Genomic DNA, 12,111 nt, shown 5'->3' on the forward strand with positions numbered 1-12,111 from the left:
TTTGTATTTATTTTATGGTTATAATTCTATCTTAGTGAAATGTTTAGTTCTTTTATTTCCACTTATACTAAATGCTTTTAAATATCTACATTTTCTAAATCATTTTATAGCCACATTCTATCATTTTAACATGAGATATTTTTAATTTTATATTCTTTTATATCAAAGTAATTTGTAATTTAATTTTTGGTTTCAACTTTTTTACCCTAATGTTCATTTTAAAAGATAATTCAAAAAATATTTTAAGTGGATAGACTTTAAAATTTCTTATTGCTTAATATCTAATTTTATTACATTTTTCTTAGGAATGGTGACTTTCTAGGACTTGGGGTTATTTCTGGAATTTAATGAGAGCCTGAAGATTTAGTCATGGCCAATGGTAGTTAAGTCAGTATTTGTAAAGAATACGTATTTTCACATACTGATCACCACACTTTATAACTACGCCTACATAATCATGCCAAGTCATTGTTATTCAAATAATCGAGTCCTTATGTAGTCTTTTGATTCACTCCATCTATTAATTTCTATGGAGAATTAGTTAAATAAAAGAAAAATCTAGCCAATCTATAATCTATCTTACAGACTTAGCAGTTTTGTTTTATATATTTCAAATCCATATTGATAAACATTTAAAATTCACATAACCTTTTGGATTATATATTTTATCTGCATAAAATATTCTTTATCCTGTTGAATGCTTTCATCTTGATTTTGTCTTATTAATATTGCTACATCTGCCTCCTTTTGTTAGTACTTATGGATATATTTTCCATACCTTTATTTTCAACTATTTTGTTTTACAGATATCTCCTGTAACAGCATATATCCAGATTTTTATTTTCTATGCACATAGCTAGATTTTTTTTTTTTTTTTATGCACTCTAAGAGCTTTCTTTTAACAAGGAAATCTGGCCTATATACCTTTTATGTGATTGCTGACTGTTGCTTATAAAGCATCCACCCCTTTTCCACCATTGTTGTAATGACCAAATTTCCATTTGTTGTATTTTTTTCTCCTAAGGATTTTATTTTAGATATCCTATTTGTACATATATAATTTGACCTTAATGTTGATTGTTACTTTTTTTAAAAAGAAAAAATAAAACAATCATATATTTGACCATAATTGTCACTGTCATTTTTGTCACTGTCATTGTTCTGGTATGTTATCTTCTCCTCTTTCTTGGATTCATTATTTGTTTGACCAGAGTTCCTTTTGTGCTACTTTTTTTCAGTAAAGATCTTAGAGCTCACACAGAAGAGATAAACATAGCTTGTGTTCGTGGGGGGGGGCACATATTCCTCAGGTATAGTATGCTTACCAAGAGCACTCTTTGGGCCCCAGGGCCTACTTAATAAATGGTCATGTGTCAGAAGTTCTTGGGCTCTATCCTTGGAAGCAAGGGCCCAAGGGCCCGAGTCAGCTGATCTCTCTCTCACTTCTTCCTCTGCTAGCCTGCTTGGAGTTCCTTCACACTTTGTTTCCCTTCACTCTCCAAGCACTATACTAGATTTCTAACATGGGTTATATTGATCAATCTTCTTTTGAACTAGCAACAATTTCTAGCCTCACCCCATGCTAAACATGAGGAAACAGAGGCTCACAGAGGTTACATAATGTTCTTCAACTAGTAAGGAGAGAGGTTAAAGTTTGAACCCAGACAGGCAGGCTAATCCCAGACCTGCCCTCCCAAAAGGATAGAAATGATGACATCAGGGTCTAGTGCTGAGATAATTAAATAAGACTATTTTAAAAATAAGGCATTAGTCAACTTTTCTCTTTTACCATTTATTCACTACACACTGAGAAAGACAGAAGCTGTCCCTGACAACCAGGCACTCCGAGCTAAGCCCTGGTGTTCTCCTGCTGAAAGTAATTTTACACAATATCAACACCCGAAGAGGGTACTCTATGCCTGTGATGGATCATGACAAAAATAAGACTACTCCATCACATGTCTGAACAAAGAAAAATACATGAACCTTTCTTAATCACAATAGTGACCAAACACCCTCAAATTATGCTAATTATAGAATAACCTCACTCTTGTCTTCCCCCTCCTTTTAGGTAAAATTGATTAAGATACTGAAACAGAAGTACCCCTACTGCTAGAGCAAAGCCCTACTGCCTCAAACCTTCCCCCCAAACCATCTGACATAGGGCCAACTCTTTCTTATCAGTCATTTCTTACACCTTCTTACTACAGTGGCCATGACATCTTCTTACTAAGGCGGTCCACGTGTGGCTAAGGCGTTGAGAATTCATTTTATGAGCAATGGGAAATGACCGAGGCTTCTAGAGTAGAGTAGCAACATGAACAAAGCTGTGCTTTAGAAGATGAAACCTGACAAAACCTTTAAGACATCCAATAGAAAAGGGGGCTCTTGGCAAAGACAGTTAGGAAGCGGTTCCGGTAGTCCAGAGGATGACAAGGAGGCAGAAGCCACAATGCAGGTGGCATCTGATGAATACCTAAGTGAAGGTGGTGGCAGTGGAATGAAAATGACTTAGCCTGCAGTAGGACATCTGCAAGAAGAACTGAGAGTGGGTGAAAATTGATACCATCAACATGATTTAACATTCAGTAGGCAAAAACTCTCTCAGATCAAATTTCTCATAAAATGTTTAGTCTTATACTGAGCAAAAGAGATAAGAGGGTTTTTGTATCTATAAGTTCACTTCATTAGCATAAGATAGACAGTTATGAAAAGATGACTTTTGATTCACCTTACTTGGATTATAAAATGTGAGGTTGGATTTAAGCCTACCATATGGATAAGGGATCAATTTAGCCCCGAAGTGTCTTTTGGAAGCTCCCATGAAAGGCATTAGAAGTTTTGTGAGCATATTAGAAGGCAAACTTGAGGCCTAAGTATGCATATTCAGCAGACCTGTCTAGATCCTCAGCTCTAAGAAACTAAAATAGATGAAGATGTGCCTCCTAGGAACTAACCGCACTATTATTCAAATGGAAATAAAAGAGATGCACGACTCCAATGGCAGAAATGCAGCAAACTTCCCACATTACAATCCACAGGCTGAGCACGAGGTGGCACTTGACAGTTTAGAAATAGGAATGTCCTCGTTTGAAATGAACTTGATTCCAAGAGTTTTTCAAACTGGGATTTTAAGAACTGAGCCCCTTCTCCCCTTGAAATATTGGAAACTGTTCCTAGGAATAGAGTACAGCAGGGAGCTCACAAAAGCCCACACACCCTAGAAGTAAGTTTAATCATGATACTAACCTAGTGTTGGACCTGGAAGAGGAGGTCATTCACATATGATGAAAATCAGAGAAGACATGCTTCCTCGGTTTTTCTTTTGCTAGACCAAATTTAGATCTTGATAGGAAGAAACAGAAGTCAACTTTGCCCAAGTCTTTCTCCCTGTACTGACCTATCCTATAGTCTTCTCCACAGGTCCCTCATGTCACTACAGTGCTTGTCACCCCCACCCTGGACAGATATTCCTTCCTGACCTTCAAAGTACACCACATTTCCAAATTACCTATCTTTCCTAACCCTTCAAATCTCTACACCAAGATATAGCTACATCTCTTACTATCTTTGTGACTTTGGGTAATTTAAATTATCCAACCCTCTACCTGTCAAATAAGGGTGACATGGCACTAACAGAGCTAATCTAAAAATCAAGTGAAAAAATGTATACATTACGCATAACACACCCAACACTCCACAGGTTCTCAATAATACAATAGCAGCTTATTATTACATTGGTTATTTAAATTAAGTAAACCAAGCACTTTGTATTTTTTAATTTATTTTTATTTATTTATTTTTATTGTTGAATTTTTTAATCCCCACCCAAGGATATGTTTATTGATTTTAGAGAGAGAGAGAAACATTAATGTGAGAAAGAAACACTGTTTGGTTGCCTCTCGCACACGCCCCAACTGGGGATGGAACCCACAACCTACATATATGCTCTGACTAGGAATTGAACCCACAACCTTTTGGTGTACGGGACGATGCTCCAACTCACTGAGGCACCTGGCCAGAGCAGTACTTTGTACTTTTCAAAAAACTATACAAATGTATAACCTATTACATTAAATGGTTATTAGATATGAATTAACATTTTAAATGTTTAAAAGATAGCCAATTCTCATCTCTCTTCATCAAATCCCTAAAAAAAAATTATTTTTCCTAACACACTCAAAATGCATCTGACTACCCCCTACAAATCCTACCTGAGACCCCCACCATTGGTTAAATAGTCTCAAAATTTAAACCTGTCTCTACATGCATTAAAAAAAAAAAAGATTAGAAAGATGACTATAACCCTCAAAATAAATTACCATTTAAAAATTTTAATGCTGCAGTTTTACTCAATGTTTTAAATAACCTAAATCACAATATACTCTTTTTTATATTAAGAACAACAACAACACACAACAGGGTTTATTAACTGTTACTTCAAATCCTCAAATCTACCAGTAATATTGATTAACAGAAAAGGTCATCCTGAAAAGTACCACATTTGACTTTTTATAAGTAGAAATACTTACAGAGAGTAAAAATAATAGTGAAAACTACACCAAGGTTAGATGTCAATTTCTACCCTTCAGTTTCATGCTCAAAAATCCTCGAACGAACACTAAATTGTGAAATCTGAGTCTGTCCCCAGCCAAAGTAGCAGACTTAATGCACCATTAATCTGGTCTGCTCTCAGCTGCCAATTGAAATTGTCACAGTCATTCGATTTTTAAGGAAAAGACAGTACTGCAGAAGTACATTCCAGAGGTCTTTTCATAAAAACCATCCTGTGTGCTCCATCTGCACGTGCAATCTGCTGGGGTATTTTCAGCCAGCTTGCCTGGGCAGATTAATGCATACAATTAGAAAGCAACCTCACAGGCATTCAATAAACTGCCTTCATTATTACACTCAGGAGAGTCCCTTTGGATGTCAATAAAAGCCTAGTTTTCTGCCTGTTAGCTAAATAATTGACAACACTAAAAATAATCAGAAGCAAATGAACGAAGCCAGGAACGAGGTGTTAAGAAAGAGCACATTAAGATTCTCGTGGTGGTGCCCCAGGATGCTATCATGAGCTTTCTCTCTAGCAACTTGGATTTACAGTCTGCTCAAGTCCATGGTTACCCTTCTCTACAGAGAAAAACAACAACAGACGTTCCTGGCCTGCTACTTGAACCACATATCACAGCACGCTGGAAATGGCAAGGACATGAGGTATTGACTAGGTTGAAAGAATTCCTTACTTGTGTTTCTATTGTGTGTTTCTTGGTCTGACAGCTTTATGAGAATCTAATTTGGGGGTGGGGAGAATGAAGAACAACCTGTTTGGTCTGGTGAAATCTTGATGCTATTAAAAGTCCAACAGCTCTCCTAGACAATTTTCCCCCCATAAAGTGAGCCTAAAAAGAGATGACCAAGGCTTGTTATACAGACAGTCCATGTTTTCTAAGAAGCCCCTTTCATAATTTCAGCTACATAATCATCATTCATTTCATGAACTATTGGTCTTTTAATTTCAAAAGTAGTTAAAAATACTCTTTTAAAAAACTCATATATATACTTCTTATGTTTCTCAATAGGCTTTAAAAATCAATTTGAGATACTTCTCACTTCTAGCCAACTTCTCTTCTCCCTGGTTAACTGGGACTTTCATGATAAGCAGAAGAAAGACCAAGAGTGAAATGTGCATGTAATTGAATTCAGCTCCACTGATGGTTGTGAGGTGGCTGTGGGTAAAACTTTTTCTTCTTCAGAGAAAAAGAATGAATTGATCTCTGGCATTTAGTAAAACACAAATTCAAAAAGCTGGAAGACTATGAAAGAAAGGAGGTTGGGTGGCGGAACCTCCATGTCCTTTAAAACTGTCTCCCAGCCTTCGCCTTACCATGTTTAAAACTCTCCACAAAATGGACTCATCCAACTTCCCAGTTCTCTACCCAAAACCCCGCATTGGTAAGCAGGTCTTCCCCTCCTCCAGTGTAAAACTAGGATGCCACAGGAGAAATACATTTGTTCTTGTTGTATCTCTAGGCTACAACTGCCCCAAGGCACCCCCTTATCTCCTTCACCTGCTCTGGCTGGCCTAGAAGTGAACCCTCACCCACTCTCTACCCATGGATGGGACTCAGGAATATAGTAACAGTCTTCATTTATCACCTCCTTCCTGCCATTCTCTAAGACAGAATTTCTGGAAGTTAGATTCCCACCAGCTTCCCCACCACCCCCACCCCATGCCTGCCTTGGAAGAAGAGTAGGGAAAGACAGGGTCCAAATTCTATGACTCAGATGAGGGTAGTGCCTATTTTAACTTAGAGAACATAGTGTCACTGATTAGCACTTCCACCCAGCCCCATCTCATCTCCCACTCATTTTCTAGCCTGGGTAGCAGAGACCAAGGTCCTAACTTGCTTTGGGGTGAAGCGAAGCACTGAGAAACTTCTGTGCAGTTCCCACCTCTGAGTCTTAAAGCAGGCAGGAGCTGCCTATGGTAGAGGCAGGCTAATTTCAGTGGAACGAGAAAACACGAACACGCTGTGCCTGCAGGAGAATGATTTAGGGTGTCATATATGCTCACCCCAACATCAGATTAACCTTAAATTCTGCAAAGGAGGTACAATGGTGGGAAGAGAAAAGAGGAAGGAGTCAGAGAACAATCCATCTGAGAATGGTAGGTCAATGACTAGGTCTTGTGGGCTGGAAATGTCTATGCAGTCCCAGCAAAATGAGAGTTGTCTGGTCCCATTCAACAAGGACCTCTATGAAAAGTTTCATTTCAAGGCCTTATAATATTCAGGCACTTGTATGCCCTTTGCAGAAGATATTTTATTTAATCCTTACAGATGGCCTATGTAGGAAGATTATCATCCCTATTTAAATTTTTTTTTAAATGAAGTTCGAAGCAGTTTAGTAGTTTGTCGAGGGTGTCACATCTGGGAAACGGAGCTAGGTCTTTGAACTCAGATACGCTTGGCTTTAATTCTACCACATTTGGAATTAACCTAGGGCCAGAAATATGTTCCTTTGGTTGCATGTATTCTTTTAAGCAGTATGTAGGTAACCTAACTACATAAGGTTAGCACACAAGCTTATCTTTAAAGCCTATAAAACAGAGTAGATTATCTCCACTACAAAGCACAGAGTAGTTATCCGGTACATATTAGCTGCTGTTATTCACAAATCACACCAGAGAAGTACCTTGGTGTATAACGACCAATTGGCAGTTTTGCCAATAATTGCTAAATAATTTCTCAATTTTTGTCTACAAAAATGTGCCTGTGTAAGAGTCCTCAATCCATTAGACAAATCCCTAGTTAGCTTAGATTCTGCATGGGTACTTCTTTTCAAACGCCCTCTTCCTTATGTCAGTGCCTTGGAAATCAATATAACCAGAAGTACCCTAAGCCACCAAAGAATCAAGCCCTCCAAGTTATTTATAATGAAGAATTCCTCAAGTTTAGCAGTATTATTTCTAATCAATTGACTACTAAAAGTACTTTGGTGAGTACAGGTGGAGTTCAACTACATAATTAATATAGCGGCCAATAATCCAATATCAGTTGTTTTGAAAAGCTACTATCACCTAGAATTAAAAAGCAAAATGAATAATATGCCCATAAAGGTACAAAGTTCTGAAACATAAACTTACTATTGCTGATGCTCTCTAAATGCTTCTCTTCTGAGGTTTTCTTGAAGTCTTTTTTTCTCTTCTAGTTTTTCGCTCTGAAATTGCAAATATAAAAATGTAACCTATTAGAGAAACTTAAACAGAATCATGATGTTAAAGTTACCCAAGCGCCAAAATCTTTAGGCTTAAGTGGCCTCAGGAGTCCAATACGGTACCTACCAGGGCTTCAAAGATGGTATCCCTCTCACAGCCCATGGGCACTACACTGAAAGCCAGGGGCCCAGTTCTTGCATTGGCTCTCCTCTTGCAACTTGATTGGTATAATCACATAATCAGTATTTCACATTTTTATTCCTTAGTTCAAATGATAGCAACATTTATATTTTAAGCAGTGTTTTCAAATGTTCTAAGGGAAACATGAAATTTCCACACCAAGTATGTTAAATTAAAATTATAATAAATGGTTAAATAGTTCATAAAAATTTATATATACTAAAGCATTCAGGAAAAGATTTTCAGTAAGCCAACCCAACTCCCTTCTGACTTAGAATCAGACACTTAAAGCTGTTGAGAGACTGGAAACAAAATGTCATTAAAAAGCCATCACTTGAATAGAAAAGAGTTCTCTTTTTTTAAATTAGTTGTTTGGAGAGTCTAGAGACAAAGAGCTTCATATTTGATATTACTGTCACCGTGGCTCTGGCATATTTTAATCCAACTTAAATAACTCAGAACAGTTGCTTTTGATTCACTGCGACACAACTGTCTCTTTTTTTTTTTTTTAAACTTGCCTATGAACAAGTAAAATCCTACACAACAAAGTTAATGGGGAGTTGAAACAAGTTCTACAACATAGGAGAGACTTGAAGTTTTAAATGAATCCAAGGGAGACGTGAGCAGCTGGCTTTGCTTTAATAAAAAGCACTGTGTTTGCCCAGGGGGAGGACCTGTGAAAAGCGACTAATGGAAACCATCACTTCCAAACCCTGATGTCAATTTTGCTTCACTTTTCAAAGTGGGGCAGAAATATTCATATTGTTCATGTCCATAAAATTCTTCATTCACACAGACCTATTTACTAGTCCCATTTTGATGATTTTAGTTTTAGAAAAAAAGAAAGGAAATTCTCCACAACCAGAACAAATCACTTATAATACAAAACAGTTGGATTACTAATAAAACACAGCTCTAGGAGGTAAACTAATAGAGAATTACAAAACTGAATAAATATGATCCCAATCTAGAAAAAAATTCCTGACTCGTGAAACCAAAAGTGGTCCGTTGTGATGAGCTCCCTAAATCCCTGAGGGGGAAAAGGTAAAAGACAGCAAGCGAGCAGTGGGCGTTGATTAAACCAGTATTAAGAATGCTCCTTTGAGGACAGTTAAGAAAAACCACACAAGCATCTAGAGACCAAGGCTGGGTTCCTTTAGCAAGGTCAGAAATTTAAAAATGGTTTTAACCTCTTCATAATAGATCACTGAATTCTTCTCACACAAAAACAGTCACTCAATTCCATACAACAAAGGTCTGTTTATCCCTCAGAATTTTATGGAGAAGTATTTTTCAAAATACTGAAGTATTTGAAAAATTGTATCCAATACCTACCAATGCACAGGTACCCAGATACTTGGATCTAATCAGACTGTTTCTTTCTTTCCATTTAACGGTGAGTGAAGGAGTCACCCAAACATACTTAAACATATTTACATAAATGCAGAATGTAAAATATCTAAGAACATGAGATCCAGAAGAAAAATTTATGGGATCAGCTTTAGTTTAATCATCACTGAAGGAGTGACCTTAAGTGACTAAATGTCACTGAATCTCAACAAACACTTAGCAAACGCCTATTATATTCTTGTACTGTGCTAGACGCTGGGGATGCAGATATGAACAGAGAAGTGCCTACTCTGAACATTTTCAGAAGCTAGCTGGGGACATAGACCAGAAAGCAATAATGGCAACGTGTAAAATATGTTAGAAGATAAAGGTTTACAAATACTGTAATACGAAGACACAGAAAAAGCACAGAAATGGGTCATCGGGAAATGCTCTCGGCAGTTCCACAAACGTTCCTTCGGTGCCTGCTAAATGGCAGACCCCGTCCTGGGCGCGGGAGCCAAGCAGCTGAGGAACACTTGGAATGTGCCTTCTAACCTCAAGTTCATGGCTCATCTGTGGGTTGGGACTATGCTCATTTTTACAGAGAGTGGCCTCATAGCTTTCTTCAGATCCCCCAAGGGACTGATGATCACATGAGAGGATGAGAAGCATGTGTCTAATGAGAGTTAGATACTCCAGATAGAGACCAATCTTAGACAATCGAGAGCTTTCCGGGGAGAGGAGGGGCTGGTGGGAGTAGGGCTACTGGACTCCATCCTATGGGTTACTCACTGCCCAAGGAGGCCAAGTGGAGAGGGTTGGAAAGGCTGAGAAACAGGCAGCTTTCAGCTCACCACGCCTTGCTTCCCAGCAAAGGTGTCTTTTTCTATTTCTCACAAAGGTACCATTTATCACCAACCTGAGCACCTGCAGAACTAACTGCCTGGATGGAGAATTGTTTCTAATTTGTACAAAAGCAATAATGGGCTTGGAGTGGCCCTGAACAGGAAAAGGACATTCCCACAGCTTATAGTATTTTCAATGTATAAAGTCACGAGAGAATATTCCAGTTCAGGGAACCCCTGGAAGCTCCTGGACAAATTTAAAGGTGTTTGTACTGAGATGGGTGGAAGATAAGGTTGTGAAAGTAAAAAGGGGCAATATAAAGGAATTTGTATGCCAAGTACAAAAGTCTGGACTTCGCCCCAGGTGGTTTTGCTCAGTAGTTAGAGCCTCAGACTGAAGGGTCCCGAGTTCGATTCCAGCCAAGGGCATGTTCCTCGCTTGCAGGTTCGATCCCTGGCACCTGTTGGGGCGTGTGCAGGAGGCAATCAATCAATGTGTCTCTCTCACATAGATGTCTCTCTCTCTCTCTTTCTCTCTCTCTCTCTCTCTCTCTCTCTCTCTCTCTCTCCCCTCCCCTCCCTCCCTCCCTCCCTCACTCCCTTCCACTCTCTCTGAAAAGCAATGGAAAAATATCCTCGGGTGAGGATTTAAAAAAAAACTGTTTGGACTTCATTAAAGGCAATGATAAGCCATTATATTATTTTAAGCAGGAAAGTAAGCAGCTCACTCTGAAAGCATCACAGAGAATGGACCACAAATATAAAAACCAATGGAGTGATTCTCACAGTAATCCAGGCCATAAATTATGAGTCCCAGATTAAAGCAGCAGGGACAGAGAAGCACAAACTAGAAAAATACAGGAGACAGAAATAACAGGAGTGAAAAAACAAAATAATAGAAAGTATGACTATATCAATGTAGGATGAGTAAGAAAAGAGGGAAGTACAAGATAATGTCATTTAAGAGCATCAGAATGAATATATGAGGTCAGCTTTGAATCTATTGGACTTGAGATATACCTGTAGAATATCTAGAGAGAAATATCAAGCATCCAATAAAATATCTGGTCCTGGGATTCAGAAATATGGTCTGGACTAAAGATGCGGATTTTAGAAATCATCAGCACAAGCAATAACTAAATCCTTAAACGTGGAAATGTGGGGGCTTCCACTTAAGGTTAGGGTGCCATAGGCACAGGGACATTGAAGAAGACCAGGGGATGGGACCTGGTGGAACATCAATAGTAGAAAAACAAGTGGAAGAAAAGTATCCAGAAGCATTTCAGAAGGATGGCATTTAAAGGACAGAGTACTTCATAGTTACAATATTACTAAGAGTCCTTTAAATAAGTTAGGAAATTAAAGAGTCTCCATTGGGTTTTTAATTAAGAGCACCACTGGTGATCTTGGCTAGATCAATACCAGTGAAGTACTAGAGACAGAAGGCAAATTCAGCCCGCCAAGGAAGGAGTAAAGGCGAGGACTCAAAGAGGGTAAGTTCCTGAGCCAGCTGAGCTCAGCATCACCTGGGGAACACTTTCTAAAACAGATTCTGTCATTCTGGTGATTGTCAGAGTCAGCCTCCAGGCGGGCGTGGAAACCACATGTGGTAGGGAAGCTTTCAGGAGCTGAGCCTTGCTGCTTGGGATGGAGGAGTTGAAAGTAAACCAGAATAGAGAGAGAATCTTTGTTTTAAAGATGAGAGACTTGAGTATGATTATATTCCACGATTGAAAATATAAAAAACAAGAAAGTGACAGGAAAAAAGGGGCTTACCTGAGGGAGCAGCAAGGTTCCTGAGGAAATGGAGGGGCGGATGCGATGGGAAGCAGCCGTCAGGGGAACTCATGAGAGCAACAGGAAAAGCAGTCTTACTCCTCCAGAGATAAGGCGGGGGCAGGGGGAGAAACAGCAGAGGAAGGGCAAGGAAACAGAAAAAGAAAGGTACTTAGGGCCTGATGGCTTTACTTCCTAGAAGGTAAGAGATGAGACGAAAATGAAAGCAGAGGATTTTTAAAAAGTGAAGGGAGGAAA

The 12,111-nt window shown here is 38.6% G+C and overlaps 1 protein-coding gene across 1 annotated transcript in view; it reads right to left on the reverse strand.

The window, feature by feature from the left end:
• The window catches only part of EPSTI1 (epithelial stromal interaction 1), an 80,023-nt gene that overhangs the window by 46,952 nt on the left and 20,960 nt on the right, over positions 1-12,111 (reverse strand). The window contains exon 6 of the mRNA XM_087813732.1: positions 7,649-7,722. Coding sequence (XP_087669858.1) covers positions 7,649-7,722 — 74 coding nt within the window. The remainder of the gene's footprint in view (positions 1-7,648; positions 7,723-12,111) is intronic.

This window comes from Miniopterus natalensis, chromosome 2, assembly GCF_054644295.1.
Source record: "Miniopterus natalensis isolate mMinNat1 chromosome 2, mMinNat1.hap1, whole genome shotgun sequence".
Lineage (NCBI taxonomy): Eukaryota > Metazoa > Chordata > Mammalia > Chiroptera > Miniopteridae > Miniopterus > Miniopterus natalensis.